Source organism: Vanessa atalanta, chromosome 13 (genome assembly GCF_905147765.1).
Source record: "Vanessa atalanta chromosome 13, ilVanAtal1.2, whole genome shotgun sequence".
Taxonomy (NCBI): domain Eukaryota; kingdom Metazoa; phylum Arthropoda; class Insecta; order Lepidoptera; family Nymphalidae; genus Vanessa; species Vanessa atalanta.
In genome coordinates, this window is record NC_061883.1 from 11,839,949 (window position 1) to 11,861,264 (window position 21,316).

General features: G+C 32.1%; 1 protein-coding gene across 3 annotated transcripts in view; it reads left to right on the top strand.

The window, feature by feature from the left end:
• LOC125068294 overlaps positions 1–21,316 on the top strand; it is a 63,040-nt gene that overhangs the window by 22,174 nt on the left and 19,550 nt on the right. For 2 of the 3 annotated variants that reach the window (XM_047677399.1, XM_047677401.1), the window contains exons 2-4: positions 1,490–2,302; positions 7,001–7,106; positions 16,849–16,945. In XM_047677399.1, the coding sequence (XP_047533355.1) occupies positions 1,597–2,302; positions 7,001–7,106; positions 16,849–16,945 (909 nt within the window). In that variant the 5' untranslated portion in view covers positions 1,490–1,596. The remainder of the gene's footprint in view (positions 1–1,489; positions 2,303–7,000; positions 7,107–16,848; positions 16,946–21,316) is intronic. The other variant, XM_047677400.1, reaches the window with a different exon arrangement.

The window sequence follows — 21,316 nt, forward strand, 5'->3', positions numbered from 1 at the left end:
ATAATTAATCTTAAGAGATATATTTATTTATAATTTGACGACCTCCGTGGTCGAATAGTGTGTACACCGGTTTTCATGGGTACGCTACTCTGAGGTCCCGGGTTCGATTCCCGGCCGAGTCGATGTAGAAAAAGTTTATTAATTTTCTATGTAGTCTTGGGTCTGGGTGTTTGTGGTACCGTCGTTACTTCTGATTTTCCATAACACAAGTGCTTTAGCTACTTACATTAGGTCATCAGAGTAATGTATGTGATGTAGTCCAATATTTAAAAAAAAATGTATCTATGTACAAATATTTATTTTAAATCCATGTGTTATAAATTGTAAATAATGCAATTTAATTAATATTTGGTAAATTATCAATGGTCATACAGACTAACCACAACAAAAGGGATTTGAAACCGAGATTATCGGTTTAGTTCCACATATATACGGATACTATATCCACTAACATAATATGTACTTTATTAAAATTTTAATAACTAATTGCCAAAATGTCACTTGGTGGTAGGGCTTTGTGCAAGCCTGTCTGGGTGGGTGATGCCCACTCATCAGATATTCTACTATCAAACAGCAGTATTCAGTATTGTTGTGTTCCAGTTTGAGTGAGCGACTGAGTAGCCAGAACTACGGGCACAAGGGACATCTTAGTTCCCAAGCTTGGTGGCACAGGGCGATGTAAAGAATGTTTAATGTTTCATACAGCGTTACCAATGGTGGATTCAGAGGGCCTCTCAAAAACAACCGAGTTCTTCCGTGAAAAATTTTAAAGTGAACTCATTATTATTTTAATTAAACTTTTTTAGCTAGTATTACCTGAACCAAAATCAAATGTTTTGTGCTCTTTACTTTGCTAAAACCTTTCACCAGCGGTATTAAACAGCAGACCTTCATCCGGCTTTGTATCTAATCTAATCTTGCCTAACATATTGAGTAATTGACGTATAAGCGTTCTTATTGATCATATTAATACCCTAATTAGCCGTAAATGAAGTAATATGCTGTTAATGTCCCTCTGTTGGTAATCTCCTTCTTTTTGAGGAAGGCTGCTCCAATGCGGGTTGTCGGACACACGTGTCGATTTGTATCCAATACATACAGATTCCCCACGATGTATTTCTTTACCGCTGAGCACGAAATGAATTATAAATATAAACTTATTAATTATATAATCAAGCGATTACATTTTCAACCTTCTTCACCGTTTAATTAACAAAATAACAGTTTATCAAAATTAATAATTTTATACTGTGTTAACAATCGAAAATAATATTTATCTACTATTATTACCACTTACTATTAATAAAGTATACAGAAATACTAAACAGCTGTTACTTATCTTACTTTACTATTGTTATAAGTTCGTCTAGAGAAAACAGGTATTGTAATAAGCTTTTTGTTCGTTAAGTAAGAAAACATTGAAAACAACAAACGATACTTAAATCTGATTATGAAAACTTTAATACTTAATAGTTCCTCTTGTTCGCAGATTCGCCGAACAACGATGGAATAAATATGAAGATAAATAAGTAGAAACACCGAATTTTATTCACCTTGATAATGGATATATGACTAAAAAAGAAATCAAACAGGAAAATGACAAACGTAAAGTTAAAACTAATGTTCTACCTCCTAAACTCTCTTCTATCCGCCGACTTGGTGCACTCTCGTCCCTACTCGGACTTCAATTCAACGGATATTATAATGAACTTTTCTAATAATAGTAGTACGTATAATATACCCGTAGACTCTAATTCTGACACGCTCATTGTTGCGAACGAGGAAGAAACTGCAGAAGAAACTAATAAGAGTTCCAATACACAAATGGAAGCTATAGTAAACGCTGAGCAGGACAGGGACGTGGCGTTTTCCGAGAATAAAAACCAAGACCAAGTTAGTATATTAAAAATACATAAGAACGAAGCGGAAGCCTTCGAGAAACAATTGAACATATCAAGTCCACTGTTAGACGAGATGATAGACTCCGAATCAGATAGAGAAGAAACGTTAACTGACATACTCTTTAGACCTGATTCTGAATTTGCTGAGGACACACCTAGATTCGAGTTCTTAATAGCCGCTAAGATTAATGGCAGCGATGGTAATGATACTAAAGAGATCGCTTTTAGTGATAATAATTTAGATAAAAGGAATCGTAACATCAGTGATGTACTACGAAAGGTGGATTATGTTGAATTAGTGGAAGTTATCAAGCCTTCGAACATGAATGAGAATAAGAGCGCGTATAATTTGGCGAACATCACGGCGCACAATGTAGATAACGATGTGGCGCCGGACACAAGTGAGTAACTGTTCTACATACACCAACAGCTTATTTCCAGCGATTTCATTTCTTTCTAGTGCTCTTAAGAAAATTCTAAACTCCTTCTATTTATGCTTAAAATAAGACCAACGTAATCACCTAAAAGGATCCTAAAACATTCCACCGTATTTTAACAGGTTGCGTAGAAAGAAAATTTATGTATGCATATTATTAAAGCATTCGTATAAACATTGGGGAGTACGAACTTACGAATTCAATTCGACATGCATTCCGAGCTGCGGGCCGGAGGTATTACGGGGCAGGAATGTTTTTATACGTTGGAGGTTTAATTCGGAATAACGCGTTCATTGTCACACTCCAATTAATGAATGCCAGACATGATTAACCTTGCTGAAATTCAATTTACCGTAATTTGTTCGATAATAAGGGTACAGCATGTTGTGCTTCTGGTTTAATTTTTGGGTTCTACCCTATTGTATTAATCAATTCTTAGTAATGAGGAAGATGCGAGTATTATATTATGAAGATATTATTTAATAACATCAATCTATATTAATACATATATGTATATCATTAACGAGGTGAGGTTTTTTTGTTATGTCTAGCTGAAAGAACTTCTACACCAATATACATAAAACTTTTACCAGAATATGCAGTGCGTTTCAATGAACTTTCAGTGATAAATAATAAATACACTTCGCTGTTATACTAATTATAAATTTATATTATTAACTTAATAACGTGTATACAATGTTCTTGTAAATATATATGGAGAGGTTTAATCAAATCGATGATTCAATTCGTTAAAAATATAAATAAAATACGCTGAATACATATTATATTATTTATAAATGTGTATAATTTCACGAATCATAGGCGCGTGTTTATTTTTAATTAGCTCTTCGCTTATACATACATTGATTAAAATACCTAATTACCATCGTGTTGGTTCAGAGGTCGCGTATTTTACGAGGTGCGTACTCACTGGAGTCCTTAAAATCCCAGGAGGCGGATCTTTTTGACAAATTAACGAGCATTCCAAATTTATAACTCACGCTTAGGGCAAACCTCATATGTATTATTCGACTACGTATCAGCAGTACGTGTAGGGTTAAATGACTTTGGCTAACGTTAATAAACGTGTAAAAATCCGTTAATATATATAAAATCATTTGGCTTTACTGAATAATATGTCAACCCCTATAAAAAACGATTGATTCTAGGAATCATACATTTTTAAACATTTCTTTAGTTTTTATATGTATCGATAGATGGCGTGGTTCACTTTATTCGGTTTTTTGAATCACGCTATCCTTTGTGAAAGGAAATAATATTGGGCTAGTAATAGCTATTATTAATTGTTCTAATACGATGCATAGACGACCTGAAGACGATCTGAGCGCTCCCGACTATGTTATTACATCAGCGAACGCTAATTCGTTAGGTAACACGTTACACATGTCTTCGCTTAGGTGTATGACGAGGTATAGCACACTGAGCCTTAATATCTTCTTATGTCGACGTTGTTCTAAGCCAAAGTCTGGCCTCACAGAAGGCACCATTAGGACGCGCGTACTCTGAGCTCTTATGTGGGCTCCCAACGACCCGCCCGGTAACGCTGTAGGCGACTTTGGCCAACAGCTACCATCATTTAGAAAAAAAATGAATTATATATTAGAACGAGTGGTATTTTATTCATAGGTTTTTTCTAAAGTATAAAAGCATTTTTATAAATTTCATCTGTAACAGGGATATGGGAGGGGTCTGTATGAATTTTACCCGAAAGAAATCAGAACGGGCACCAGTTGACTAGTTTATTGGACGCAAATTTAAATGTCAAAATACTAAGTGGATTGGAAAATATACGGGGATTTTATAAATACGAGAGTAGATTTGGTCTTCGACAAAGACGTTAGGGCCAAGTATGTTTACATATGCTTCATTTAAAAAATAATGATATTATATTCATTTTCATTCTATATAGTAAATTATTTACATGATTAAGATAGAGGATTTATTTCAAAGTATAACTGTATTATTGTTAAACAGATGTACATTTCTTAGGATATCCTTTGAAAAGGGACAAAGAGCAAGCTTTGCGCGTTGACCCTTTTTGACGTCTACCTAGAAATACGTCACAGTTTCACACTTTTGTTTGTGAACGGTCTATTGTATAATATATAATATTTTTGAGTATATAGAGCTATTGATGTAAAACTTAATTGAACTCGAGTACATTTTGTAAGTCGCATTTAAAGCGTGGATTGACGTAAATAAAAAAAGGGTAACTTTTTATCTATAATCGTCCCCAAAACTTAAATAAATACTCGTATATGCCATTAAGCCTTTAGAAAGAACCATATGATTTCGTTTATATTAGCTTTGTAATGTCTAAAGTATCTGAATTTTTTTTTTTTAATTCACGTTTGAATTTTAAGTAACATAATTCATTATATTATGAAGATATTATTTAATAACATCAATCTATATTAATACATATATGTATATCATTAATGAGGTGAGGTTCTTGTTATGTCTATATAGCTGAAAGAACTTCTACACCAATATACATAAAACTTTTACCAGAATATGCAGTGCGTTTCAATGAACTTTCAATTATGTTATGCGCAAATCGCGATGCAACCGCTTTTCGCCTTATAAATTAGTGCAGTACGAGACATTGTGCTGAACGGATCCATGCGGTTATTGTGTGGTATATACGCGCCCAAAATTGGCGTTAACGACTTTCACATCTCAAATGAAAAAGTCTTTTGCAATAATATTGCTTTTGTCACATAAAAAATTAGATGACGCGCTACTTTTCAGTAATAAACATCACCGACGGGTCTATAATAGAGTCGATCAAATTATGGACAAAATGGCCAAAATAACGTTGGTAGAAAAATAATAATACATAAAAAAATAGCCTTCACCACAATCACCCTTTTATCTCGATACGAATAGTATAATATTTATAGGCATAGGTAATTCAATATCTTTACTGACTAATATCGAGGGTTAGGTTTAACTCAACGAAAAACACAATTGAGTGAGATTCATGGTTGTATCACAAGAAGTAAAGTACATTAGAAAATCATATATATTTCATTTTTGAGGTTATATATATATATGTATGTATATAAGGCGCACATAGCGCTTAACAATCTCAAATATGTTTTAGATTAAAAAATAATTGAATTAAAACATTTAAAAGAACGAATCATCATGAAGGAAATTGCGACAAAGCAATTTTTGTGATTGTGCAACACATTAAAAGTAAAACTGCATAAAAACAGTGCACGATGTAAAACTGTTACGAGGCCAACAGATAGACTAATTACTAGGTGGTATTTATCACCCACTTAGTGTTGTTGTGTTTCGGTTTGCGATTGAGCCATTTTAACAGACACAACGGACATAACGCCTTAATTCCGCTACTAAATGGTGTCGCATTGACGTTGTAAGGACAGGTTAACGTTTCTCACGACGTAAATGTCTTAAGTCATATGCAAATATGAAGGTAGTCGTTCTCCAAAGTTCTCGTGAGTACATCTAGAACAAATAGATTCAAAAAATTTAAGCCGTAACAAAAAAAAACGAAAACAAAACTTATTTCGAGCTAAAACGACGTAGGTTATTGATGTAATTAATTTTGATCGGTTTATTGACCATTTCACAAATGGTTTAGCACGGTATGCTCGTAGAATATTTATTCATATATTCCTCTTGTATGTAGATTTAAGAAATTGCTATACCGTACTCGAGTTCGCGTTAGAATTCTTTAATATTACAGCAAGGTTAATAAATAATGTTGCCATACTATACAAATTAGGTAATATTTGTTTACATTTTAGGACATAGCTCTGTCACATAAATGTTTGCAAAATTATTTTTTGTTCGAAAGAGGTTTATTTCGAAATGAAAATAAAGTTTTCATTTAAATTTTATAAAGAACTGATGATGAGTTCCGGAGACAGACAACGGAACTCCTCAACAAATGCCAGTAAATCAACCGCGATGGCTGCTATATTGCTATATGCAAATGAAGTCGGTTATTCGTTTGTTAAATCCTTTTTTAATTAAAATATTACTTTAATGTACTATTTAACGGGATACAGACATTAATATCAGTAACATATAGAAATAAAGGTATCACGTAAATGTGAAAAATGGGCTTTGTGCAAGCCCGTCTGAGTAGGTACCACCCACTCATCAGATATTCTACCGCCAAATAACAGTACTCTGTATTGTTGTGTTCCGGTTAGAAGGGTGAGTGAGCCAGTGTAATCACAGGCACAAGGGACATAACATCTTAGTTCCCGAGGTTGGTGGCGCATAGGTGATAGAAAGATTGGTTAATATTTCTTACAGCGCCTTAGTTTAGGTGCGGTGGTGACCACTTACCATCAGGTGGCCCATATGCTCATCCGCCAACCAATGACATAAAAAAAAAATGTGCGCCTGTTAAGGTACCACAATGATATCCAAGATAAAATCGTTTAAACTAGTATAGATAGTATGAATTAAAATTATAGCATTAAAATCTTATATGTGTCATTGTATTTACAAGATTTAAATATAGCAAACATGTTACCCTATAAGCGATTGATTAAACGCTTGAGGAGTCTTAACTCTTAAAACTTCTCAAGCTGTCGGGTGATGTCAGTCATGATCGATCATGCTACCCGCAGCATGTAGGCACGTGACCTGTCGCAGTTCTGTCCATGTTTTCAGGTTACACTGACGTGCAGACACTTTTCCTGGCCTGCTTCGCTACGCTTCTGCCACTTCTAACCGTGCTCTTCGCAACGCTTCTTGTCAGGTAAGAATATGAATGTAGTTTTCATATATTCTTATATATAATGTAGTAACTCATTCGGTCATAATTTGACCATTTTAGTTGACATTGTTTGTGATAATTTTTTGTGTAAAATTTCGCGTACAAAAATGTACCAAATACAAACATACACAGGTTACGAACAAAGTAAACACATAAAAAAGCGTGGAGTTAATGTTTGTTGACTTCCAGGCAGGATATATAACATACATATATAATTGTATTCAACTAACATGACTGTATTTTTAGATGTTGAAAAAGTAAATACTGAGTTTCTTGCCGGTTCTTCTCGGTAGAATCTACATTACGAACCGGTGGTAGCTTTACTTAATATAGTTTGTTAAATGACGATTCGAAAGTGCTTGTAAAAGCCTACTTGGATAAAGTATATTTTGATTTTGATTTTTATCATAATAAAATAAAACTTAGCTTAGTAAATTAGCAAAAAAATATTATCAGCTCATTATATAAATTTCGATTTTCCATTCGATTCCAAACATTTTCGAGTTTATTGTTCTCTTCGATCGAATCTTCATTTCCAAACGGTGTTCATTCTCAAACCAATTTAAACTTAAACAATTACGATTCTAAAGTGTTCGTATAAGGGCCAACTTGAATAATATTTTGATTTTAATGTTGTCTTAGATTTTCGCGATTATTACACATTGAAATAAAACTAGTTTTTAACGGATTTAATCGCGTATATTAATTATTTTAACATCAACTGCCCGTGACCACGAACACTGCAAAGTGCTCGAAACGTCGGGATGTTAAAATAATTAATATACGCGATTAAATCCGTTAAAAACTAGTTTTATTTCAATTTTGATTTTAATTTATTGATTTATATTAATGGTCATCTTTAACTTACAAATAAATATTCTTCAAACGTTACATGAGATATGTATATATTTTTCCTATATAGTCCATTAATTTCAAACGGAGATAGTGGGTTTTTAGTTCAACGGCACCCGGGCAAACACTACGCTTTTTATCCGTCTATATAACTGTTACATAATCTTATATAATGTCCCAGTGGTTATGGGACGATAGCTGCACATAATAAATATGTTATAGTCTTATTTAGAAGAGATACAGCCCAAGATGTGCAGGCAATTAAAGATGATTCTTAATTGCAATTTATTAAATTGTTACGATTTAACAAGGAATTAATTTAAGAGGCCGGAAAAAAGGAGCCGGCTAGAAGGCACTACGGCTGTATAAGAAAAAAAAAAAAGAAAAACGTAAACAAAATTAACGTATATTGATATCCAATTATATAAATATACAATCCTAACAGAAATTTAAGATTTCATTCAAATAAGGTTTCATCGTTTTGGCGCCGAATGTAGACGACGCACGACGACCTTACAGTTTACAACGAAACGATATCAAAATAAAACCTGTCATAGGTTTCGAAATTCATAAAAAGATTCGCGTGATACCCACTAGTTACCAACGAAAGTACTATTTCACATATAAATCTTAAAATTGTCTCCGATCTTGTGTTTGTTGTTTATATAATGAGGCTCGAAACTTTATTATTGATTGGCCGCTTAGATGTGCCATTTAGATAATTTACAGCCTAACTTAAAATATTATCATTCGTAACGGCCATTTTGCAATTACAATACATTAAATAAAACTACATAGGTTTAAGGTAGCAAGTCAGATGGTGGAAATAAAAAGATATAATAAAAAAATGTCTTAATCGTAATATTTTTAATGCAATAAATTTTAGTCCAACTTACTCTCCAATACTTCAGAGGACTGCCATCACTCTGCAGTCCTAATTCGATTGTGTAATCTCTGAAATAAATCGATATATTCATGTAGATATTTTTATATACATTCTTAACGTATTCACACTCAGTGATTACGGTTCGAATCCGGTTATACTCGTATTACACGTGTTAAGACCACTGAGACACATACAGGGATCACTCTTTTTGCAATCATAACAATTCATTTAACAATCTCGATGTTATTCGAACTTTCCTGCACTTATTTTCTTTACTTTTCTTATTTATTATTTTTAATTTTTAATACTGAATGATTTAATTGTATTGAAAGATAAAAATTACAGCTCCGTGTAGTATTTTGGGCCCCTCCTTACCTTAAAAATGGATTTTTTTTTTACAAACAGCACACAAGAACAACGACAAATATCATCTCGTTTAATTCGACACATAAATACAACCTAAGTCCGCTAATGAGGCAGAAAGCCTACCTTGTAATATAAAATGTTGTATAAAAGTCAGAATTACCTACGTACTAGTGAATAATTAAATACTTTCGAAGTAATTGTTTGTGTCCTAAAGGAAATTGTGTAATTCAATCAATTAGACCGCCCCATAAGGGTATATTGTAGATACTGCCCCGTAGTCGTTTCGGGTTGACATTGGACAAGGGCATACGGGTTTTGACCATCCCTTGAGAACTCTGTTACCCTCTTTTCAAACATTTATTTTTAATTCACTCGTTGTGTCATTGAATGTTGCGGTTTTTTCCACATTTTAGAAATGAAAAGCTTTTATTGTTTTAATATAATTTAGTTACAATACGGTAATATTTATCGAAGGTTGCGTGTTCAAATCTGAGCAAGCACCACTGACTTTTATGTGATTAATTTACCACGATGTATCGGATGAAAATGAGTTCAGCCTGATTTGTGAAGTAAAAAATTTACAAACCTCCTCAAAAAGGAGAGGATAACTTCTGCTGTAGATGTTTACTGTTACTGTTCACTTTGAATTGGTTTGCATTTATCTGCAGGGTCATTTATACCCTTATTGACATCAAATGTAGGCTTATACATTTGTGAACATATAATATAATAACTAAATAATTAATATATGTATAATGTTTTTTATTAATCAGTAACAAATTTTTTTTTTTATTACAAATAGAAAACCTAGTTTTCAAAACTAATTACCAAATTAGTTTCATTTACACTTTTAATGAATATATTTAAAATAAGCCTAACCTATGTAACAGTATGTACTTTATTAATAATATTAAAATCATATTAAGTGTACGCGAGCAATCCTTTTAAATTGATCAACGGACGCGTCTGTGTGGTACCTTTATGCTCCATCCATTATAGATGGTAAATCAAATTGCCGGGACAATATCTGTCAATCGGGTACATCCGGGTCGAACGGTCGACCCGGTTATTGAGTTACCCGGCCAGAAAGCGAAGTGAAAATGTTGCTACTGTCGATATGTTTTATGCATTTTTAACTTTTAAGAATTAGACTTGACCATCATTTAAAATTATGTCATATTCCTTACACATTTTAGTCGACCGTTCTGATCTAGTGGCTCAATATAAGGCTAGGTTCAAACCCCAGGTCGCGAAAAATTCTCAGTAGCAGCCCCGAGTTTGTTCTTATAGAGTACTGACTTCTGTAATTCGGAAAGCAGGTAAACCTTTTTCAGTCGGATCGGATTACGAGAATAAGGGAATAGAGGCGCACCTGTACTATTATTAAAAGATAATATCCAATGTGTCAATCTTGCATAAAGATGTTAAATTTGAATTTGAACTATATACTACATATCGTCAGTGGAAAGAGAGAAAAGCTTAAACGCCAAAATGGTACTTTTGGAAAATGAGGCTTGAAATTTTTACTTTAATACTTTATTTTCCAAAAATATAATTTCGGCGCTTTAGATGTTCTTAATTTCAAGTGACGATAAATTATGAAAACTGAACTAATTAATGATTGCAATAATATCTTAAACTTTTTAAAATATTATATACTTTACTATTACTAATAAATATCAAAAGGAAGTCCGAAGAGATGACATCACAAGTTAATCAGTATTAGACATCGTTAAGTTTTCATTTGAAGCGTAAATTCAATACAAATGTCTCAATGGTTACGGAGTAAGATAAATTGCCCGGATAATATCTGATAGTCTATCAACCGAGTTATCCGGTCACACGATGACCGGTTTATTCATTTGACCAACCAGTGAAACCAAAACTCGTTGGTGCTAACTTCACTGCACCGATGTGACTGAAATCAGTATCATATTAGTAAATATGATTCAGAAAATTTTTAACGGTTTTTTTGTTCTTTTTTTAAAAATAGAACTGATATTCTATACGACCAGATAGAGTTAGGCGGGACCTTAAATAGGGTAAGACTTATCTCCAACGTTCAAATTTCATGTTGTCGCTGAGAATTTTTTGACCGGAAAATCCAATAACTATTTATTGACTAACTCCAGTTCGAATCAGCGTTATGAGCGAGTCACTAGAGCAAGAAGGTAGCATAGTGATAAATAAAATATTGAATAGTAATAACTACCCTTAGAACTCGTTTTATTTAAAAGTGTTTGCTTTACGTTGCCGAGATGGTCCAGGGGTTAGAACGCTTGCTAATTAACCTATGGTTACGGGTTCAAACCCAGGCAAGCTCCACTGAATTATCATGTGCTTAATTTGTGTTTATAATTCATCTCGTGCTCGGCGGTGAATGAAAACATCGTGAGGAAACCTTCATGTGTCTAATTTCAACGAAAATTCTGCCACATGTGTATTCCACCAACCCGCATTGGAGCAGCGTGGTGGAATATGCTGACCTGTCAAACCTTCTCCTCAAAAGGAGAGGAGGCCTTAGCCCAACAGTGGGAAATTTACAGGCTGTTAATGTTAATGTAATATAATGCTTTAGGTACACTAGTTAAAGAATAAATAAAGTCTTGTATTTTGTGCGTACAAAATTGGCTATAAGTTTTCTAACACGTATAAACTTTTTCTATTCGAAATAGAAGTTCGATAACGCGTGATAACATTCGTGTTCGATAACATTCATTTTTATATTATCACAACTGTATAAACCGTATATAAAAATATTTTTATTTATTTGCGATATACGTTTTCTCCAACAACGGTAATGTTTCAGTATAGGAAATGAAATTATAAAGCCGCAGCGATTAGCCGGGACGCATCCGTCCGTCCCGGAGCTTTAGCTAATCACGATTACGTGACAGCTGTGTATCTTCATGTTAATAAATAATGCTTAATACTTGACATTAGTAGAATATTTTGCGTCTAATTTTACGTACTGTACAGCGGACAAAGAAAAAAATGTTTAAAATGTTAAGGAGGCTTCATTTATTAATTTTCCCGGTTTGGCACGGGTGCAATGGTGAATATCTTTTTTTTTTTATGATATAGGGGGCAAACGATCAGGAGGCTCACCTGATGGAAAGTGATTACCACCGCCCATGGACATCAACACCAGGGGGGTTACAGGTGCGTTGCCGGCCTTTAAGAAATAAGTACACTCTTTTCTTGAAGGTTCCCAAGTCGTATCGGTTCGGAAAAACCGCCGGCGAAAGCTGGTTCCACAGAGTGGTCGTTCGAGGCAGAAAATGCCTTAAAAATCGCGCTGTTGTGGATTTACGGACATCTAAGTGGAATCTTTATATACAATGTTCACGGCTTTTTCAGTCAATTCAGGGCCATATTAAATGCTCAATGTATTTAAGGTACTTAATTGGGTATTGCTTAAAATTGCTTCGTATATAAGCCATTATTTCTTGCAAATATTAAAGATTAAAAAATAGTTATTGTGGGTTATCCCTAAGAGATAGACTTATACCATCCAATACTTGTAGACCATTTAAAGGTGTAACAATACTGAAGTAAATTATTTTCATCTATCACGTAGGGTTCAGTCAGCGTTTGTAATGTAAACAGTCAGCGTTTGCAATATAAAGTTGCTAAAAAAATAAGTTTATTTGCGACATCACATTATAAACCACTAAAATTGTCAGTGCTTTTATTGGTACGTAAGTGTTTACGTCTTATATGTGTGACGTCAAAATTGACAACCATTTGTAATGACGCTACTTCGCGGACAAAACCGATAGTAAGCAAAACAAATAGTTTCTTGAATAGGACATAATTTATTATTCATTTGAAATTGGAACGGCCCTAAGAATTTTTACCAATATTGTAACCAATAATTCCATTAGCATCCTTACCATTTTTTATTTATATACACCGTCGATGCCATCAAAATTGACAAATTACATGCCCTTTGTGTCTGTAATATACATGAGTGACTCACTCACCCTTCAAACCGGAACACAGACATTTTAACCCTACATGAGAAAGCTTAATTAACCCCAGAATTCGCTTAGACATCGGGTACAGTAGGATCGCAAATGTCACGTTTAATATAACAGAAACAATATATTTATACGTCGTTGAATACACGGTAAGAATACCATAAAAGATTAGATAATATTAGCATTGCTCATAAGTACGTTCGTGCCTCGTAATGATAGGTGCATATCAAAAATTAAAAGTTTCAAAGCCACATCACGAGGAAATCATGATCAACATCACTAGCTAAGAAAAAATATCATATAAGCATGTGCTTTGTACATAAGAACGACAAAGGCATCTCCGTTTGTCAATTTACGAGTACACGGGAAACTCACGGTAGAGGTATTGATCTATTTATTTCGGAGTAAGTGTACCGGTGTAAATTTATAAAATGACAGCGTACTAGGGGTGTGTAATTAAATCAATCGCAGTCAATCAAATCCTATTCAACGATGATCGGTTCAATGAGAGGAAATGTATAAAGTGGTGTGTTTTGTATCATTTTTAAGAAAAAGCCTTTTTATCCTCTTACTCAATATCGAACAGAATAGTTAGGAGCAGTTATAGGAGTTCAAATTCAAAGATGCACCTCTGAGTTTACACCCATTTAATATATATTTATCTTATCCTAAAATTGTTTTAGTACGTTAAAAACAAACTCACACACATGCACACATTCATGCCTATTTGATATGTCAACATACATAAAATTACTAATCACATTACTTTGACATATGTCTGTTTTTAAGTGTCTTATATGAATTGCTTTTTTTCTTTGATGTACGTAACGTAGTGATACAATTCATATTCAACGGCAAAGGAAAACAGTGAGAAATCTGCTGGATCTGTTGGACAGAATTTTCTTTAGTTATACATTTTACTATATTCATTTTAAAAATGTTACTAGCCTGATATTATTATAATATATATTCGTAAAAATTACAATGAATACAGTTCGAGCAAAGAGCCTTTTACAGAGTTTTAAATTGAATCCTGGCCTTTCTTGTGTACATTGTAAAAGTTTGCCGAATGTATCTTCCAAGTTATTCAACTTTTCCTTTTAATAAATTTAAATCTTATATAAAATAAATAACTGATAAGTTTTATTACACAATATAATATAAAGGCGATAAAAAAAATCGTATTCATTAATCTTTTTTTATATATTGTTTATAACATGTATGTAAATAATACATAAGAATTATTGACAGTAAGGCTTTTATTATATACAAATAAAATTTAAAATAGTAACAAAAATTTAGATTTATATTTATTTAGATATTATAGCATATTATGTTATATAATTGACGGTTGAGTAAAACTCTCCCTTGCGTAATAGTTGTGGATTTCCAATTCAGAAACCACAGTCAAAGGTTCCATTGTGACCTTCGCCTTTGTGTGATCTGTAACTATTCCCTGCGGAACAGTTCTATTTTTACGTGACTCTGTTAAGTGCGAAATCTTGTATTTGAAGCGTGAAATGCCTTTATTTCAAAACTCTTTGAACTTGTATATATTCATAACAGAGTTTTACTTGACGATAGGCATTTCAGTGTTATATAAAATACATTTAAAATTGTTTTAGTTAAATTTTTTCAACGGCCTGGCAAACAGTATATAGGAGGTACTTTATAACTCAACCGTAAAACAGCAATATTGTGTTTCTAGTTTAAGAGTCAGTGAGCTAGTGTAACAATGGGTACAAGGTTCACAGCATCTTAGATCATATTTAGATTATAAATGCATGATTAATATACGAGCATATATGTACGTTTTTGTAGTCATTCTTGTTTTTCAATGTCATCTAATAATTGTAGGCCATGGGCAATGGATACGGACAAATTTGACAATGTATAATTAAGTTCTTACTTTTGTTTTCTTAAGAAAAATTAACACCAAAATATATTTTTTTATGCTGTAGGTGGCGGGTTAGAAATAATATATATATAATTGATATTGATTCCATAGCAAAGATTTATTTTATAGAAAACTATTTTTTGTTTCACTCTAATTAATACACATGTGAAACAGAATGACAGAACTAAATACATACATATATAAGTATTGACAAGTTCCAAATTATTGATTAATAATTCGCACCTAGGTTAGTAAACTCAGAGGATTTTCAAATGTTCAAAATATTCTTACACAATTTAAAACAAAACAAATTATGCTGAGAAAACAATTTCAAATAATATGTAACATTTTACGTAGTTTCAAGTCAGAGCTAATAAAGTAAACTTCAAGTAATATCCATTAAACAAATCTAGTATAACTTGAAAACGTTTTCACAAGCTAAAAGGAAATTTGTTATATGAACTGCCTTCGTCGCTTATCAGCTTAGTCCCACGTCGGGCGCCAATATCTTGACCCTTTCTAGAACTCAAATTTATTTTCCTCTTCGCTATATTCGGCATGGATCGGATCGAGTTCAATGAATGGGACGGTTTATTAGATGAATAAATTGGATAAGTTAAGATTTCATGTTGAGATTCGGGTAAACATCAATAAATTCATAAATGTATTCCTTTTTTATTTTAAAATAAAGTTGAAATTAATATGAGGTATAATTATAATTATATTAGATAACACTTTAGTGTCAGACTTTTAGTTCTGGTTTTATGCGAGTTTTTTTCATGTCAAGGAGCACATTTGTTAAATTGTTAAACTGAAAATTCATATTGAACTAAATTGATATATTTAGTATAATTTATTGATAAAATATCCAACGTATATCGGAAACTAGTGATAGCTCTCGTACCTCAACTTTCCGATCTGGACGAGAGCCAAACTTCGCTGAATGTCAAGACAGATCACTGTTTCCGAAGTATTTCAAAGTGACATACATATGTGGGAAATTTTTACTTGGAAAAGTTTTTGGTTCACATGAATGGAATGTCATTGACAACAGACTTACGTCTCAGTATTATATAACACAGAATGAAAAAGAGAGTTTTTGTTTTATTCTAGTTACCTGTCAAGCTTGATCTTTTCAGAGCATTTGTTTTCATACTCCATATAACATCAAATTCATTTGAAATATTCATATCAATCTTCAATATATATGTCGGAGAAGCAGGATGCCGAACAGTTGGGTTCGGGGATTGATCCGACATTTGTAAGACTATGTGGGCGTGCAATGGAGATATTCATAAAATAAAACGTATTTAATATCGTCTAATCACTGTATTCATTGATTCAATAATCGTACACCACAATAATATCAAAGGATTACAAAAATTCATCTCGATTAAGAGCAAATGGGTTTGCAAGCAACCATCGCATTCGAGAAGCTTGTCAAAACATAACGACTCGCGTTGCCATGACACTTACAACTCCATTCGGGGTGACCCGCTCTTATAAGTAAATCAGCCATCAAACATTATTGCCAACTACAACATATAAAACATATAAAAAAATAGAATAGTTTTAAAGATACTCATTCATTTATTGTTTTAGATTTATTATTTTATTTAGAACGGCTACGATAAATCTTCTATATTTTTCTTTAGTAAATTAAAGACTCTTACATTTATATAACAGCGAAGGTATAAGATTTAATACAATTATATTAAATTGGTATTATATTGATTGTAGGTGTATGCTGAGACGGTGGTGCCCAACTTGGTGTAAGAAGCCTTCTGATTCATCGGTTTCTGATAGCAGCGAGAAGCAGGATAATAATCATCAACAGGTTAGCAAGAATTTGTATTAACACTAATTTCCTTGAGAAAAAAACCAATTGTTCTTAAATAAATATCTCTTGGAATATAATGCAATTCACACAGGTATTATGTAAGATTTGTATGGTACGATTATAAACAAGTCAATAGCATTTGTTTCTTAGAACGTAACAATACGATTTCAGTTTAACAATTTTTAAGTATTTGTTTAATTGCAAAATTTATGTTCTATTCTATCTCCGAGTATATTATATTTGCATAAGTACCTTCAGAGCTAGTATTAACAATTAAAAGTGCATTTATTAATAATAATATAATATAAAATTCGTTTGGAATGTATGATAAAATTGAGTTATAATCTTACCACTTTAAAGTACTTTTTTTAAAGTTGGAGCAATTCATTGCTTAAATTTTATTGCTCTATATTTGTGATAGGCGTTTTCGAATAAAATGAAGGTTGTCAAAAATAATTGATCACCCTTTGCTTTAGTGGCAAGACATGTATATTATTATTTTAGTTAAAAATTAATTCATAATCTTCAGTGAAATTAATGACGAAGCGAATTATTACCACTAGGTGTTTATAAAGGACAGGTGCATTATACCTTGTTTTATAAGTGTTCTCGCGGCGCCATTTTTGTGGCATGCGACAGTTTGGCAATGTTTACTTATATATAATTTGTGACTATCTTCGTAATTTATATATGAATTTACGCAGAATAAAGTACAATTTGACGGAATAACTTTGTAAATGCTCAGCTCAAAGTTAGCCTGAGAAATTCGAACTTTATTTAACCAAATACTTATTGTATGAGAATACTTAAACAACGTGTAATTTGAGTTTATATTTCTGATATCGATAGAAGTATAATAGTAAGTAGTAAGGGAAAAATAGTTAGAATATATATAAAAAAACAGCTCGTCCCGTATATTCGAAACTCCGTTAAAATGTTCTGAATATAAATGTTAAAAAGTACATGAAGACTTTCAGTTTATTACAAATCATAACAGACGGGTAGGACCCCTTAGGCGTCGCCTGCAAGTTAAAAATTTGTACGGAATAAGATGAGATAAGTCTCGTTACAGAATTTCACTATTGAAATTTATTTTACGGTAATGAAATATTTTTATTTTACAGTTCATTAAAAACTTTCCACAAACTTTTCGTATGCATTTCAGACCTTAGATTCACATATCCATGTGGTTTTCTTGTGGTTTGATAAAATTGATCTGCTATATTATGCTCTAAAATGAGTTATTTATTGATATATATTTATTTTGTTACAATACAACACTATTCGACTTCATTAATTTCCAATAACAATTTCAAAACGCTATTTTTCGAATGCATATTATAATAGATCTTGAAAGAAAGAATGAATTATGTCATGCCAATTGTCAGAGTAGTATTTTTAAGGAAAGTCACTCAAAAATATGATTTAACAAAACATGATGACAACGGTGAGGTGTATTTTTATGTATATAGTCCACACATAATATAACAATCACTTCGCGCATATTTAAGGTGTAAATAAATATGAGAATATTCTCTATGTGCGTTTTGAGTGCCAAACGTCTGTATTAAAAAATAAATCCAAATGGAATAGGTGTGTTGGATGAAATTAGAAAGAACAACGAGTTCTTTAAATCTAAATTTGATAAAAATTTTTCGAAGCGCAAATTTAGAAGACATTACAACACTCCTTCAACTTTTAATTCCGGGTGTAGTTTGAGACAATCATACTTTTAAAGATTATGATGATTTACGCGTTATAATATACATCTTAAATGATTATTTATATATCTATAAATGTAATTCTAACATTTAATTTTATTTGTTTTACCGGATATAATATGTTTTTTGTTAAAATGTAACTTTTTTATTAAGGTTCGAATCTCGAATATATCTGGTCCTGACATTATTTGTGATAGTTAACCTCTTTTTAAATCGATATTATTAATTTTATTTAATACATTGAATTTAATTATTATTACATAGTTTAATTTATTTACTTTGTCTTCTTTTTTTCTTCAAAATATTATATTTATTTAGCATTCATTCAAATACAATTTATCGAATAATTATAAACCATCCTATATACTATATATTTTTTTTTTATTAATTTTAGCAAATTAACAATAATCTTAATTAATACTGATTCATTTCACATCAATAACTAATAATTATGTTTGACATAAGAATGCATTTTATTTTTATTAATTAAAAAATAATATTTTTTATTTTAACTAAGTATAATTTGATGTGATTAATTATAAAAAGAATAAATATAACATAACTCAGTTACAATAAAATCCCTGGCCATTACAATGGGCATCCATTGGGCATAAACTGACCTTTTTTACGTAATGTGGTGTTTGTGTGCGTGTGTGTGTGTAACGATAATAATCAAACAAACGATCAACGACATGCGCGTATCTCTTAAAATCGACTCAAGTCTACCTACCTCTATAATTTTATTACACGTATATACAAGTATTTAATTATTTACAAGAATTCAACTTCTATAATTTTGATGTTAAGAAGAGTTCGTAAACGGTTATTAAGTTAATAAATTATCAAAATTTCTTTACCTAATCTGCGCCTGTGTATGTTAATGTACACCATTAAAAAGAAAACTAAGAATGAAAAAAAAAAAACATTATTGCATACTTCGTCGACCGCATATTTGCAAGTTCTATAGAACATGTATATCTGTCCTTTTTTCTCGTGCGCGTGTGAGGGGGATGGGCTGAGTGCGCTTGACCTATGCGCTTGCGCCGCACCGACCGATTTTGGCAGTTTGGTCGAGTGCAGGAGTGCTTGGATTCTTGATGTACAGTCGATGACATAGAAACAAGTATATTTAATAACAGTAATTTAAAAAAAAAAATCGCTTACATGTTCTAATTTTGTTTAATTAAATATAGGCGTAAAGATTGGTGCTCATTTCGTAATACTTTGGTTATAATTATGTATTAAAAGAAATAAAATAATACATTAAAATCGTGTGCCCTTTTGTTTGTAAATATGATATAATAGCTTATACGATGTATTTATATTAATATTTCTAGCGATAACTTCGACACATATCTTATTTAAATACGTAATAAATTAATAATGTTTCATATTTAACAAATTTCTTAAAACGATATACTATGGAGTTACTAAATTATGTATTTATGTAGGTTAAGGTTTGAGACGGACAAACTTTCTTGTATCCTGGTTTAAGAAAATTTCCTGAACCCTATTTCTTTTCACGACTGTACACCCAAAATCTATACATACTGACGTTCTATCCTCTAGTACTTACGAATAATGACTGCCTGCACACACTCACAGACCAACCACACATACACACCCACACAAGGACGTTCGCCCATATTAGCACTTTAAAGTACACTCGAGGAAACAGTGTGCAGCCTTTTACAAAATTACTGCAACCGACGGAACGTTCGTTGAATTTTATTTCTTTCCTAAGTAGTTCCATGAATGCTTTGATTCGACTTTCGTATTTACGTTAAAATTTACGAGTTTGTGTTTATAGTGCATTTCGTTTCGTTTATGTTTTATTGAGTTCCGTTTAATGATTGCATTAACGATTAGCTGTATTCTTGATTAATTTTGATTTATTGAAGTCGTTCTTAGTTTTATTAGAGAGAGAAAGAGTATGTCTTAGTGCAACGATGTACTTACTCCTCTACTCCAATTGAGAATATTTATGAGCTGAGAACAAAACATGATTTTCACTTCTTATATTATAAACAATCTTTCTAAATATTTCGGTCTATTATTACGCAATAGAAATTCTATTACAAATATTTAAAATGTATGGAAAGAAATTAAAGCCATTATTTAAACCAGATGTTCATAATGGATTCTTTTTCGTTTTGTATATGTAGGAACTATTTATACATTATCCTATACATATATTTTACAGTATTCTCATGATATTATTAATGTTGATGTCATCGTGACCAACGTCGTTCGCAGAGTTATTCTCAAAGGAGACGAGTCCATTACGCGGGCATTATATTGTTCAAGTATGTGTTAATAATAATGTTATTTTAACTGAATTTTGGTCACGCCGAATCAAATTCCTTTATATAGAAGCATTACCCTTACTTATGAATGTCAAATTAAACTGTAGCACGCGCGAACCCCAGAATTAAATCAAATGCAAACACAGGTACATGAGTATTCCTTCACTCTTGTAAACCCAAAATCAGACACAATTAGCGAAAGTTCAGGCGGAAGACAGACGACCTTACATGCTTTCTGGTACGAAAGTGTTAACGCAGGCTAGTTTCATATTTCGTGTTATAATCATCGGAATCGGAATCTTCTTTTATAAGTTGGACTAGATAGGGGTTCAGGATAGTTA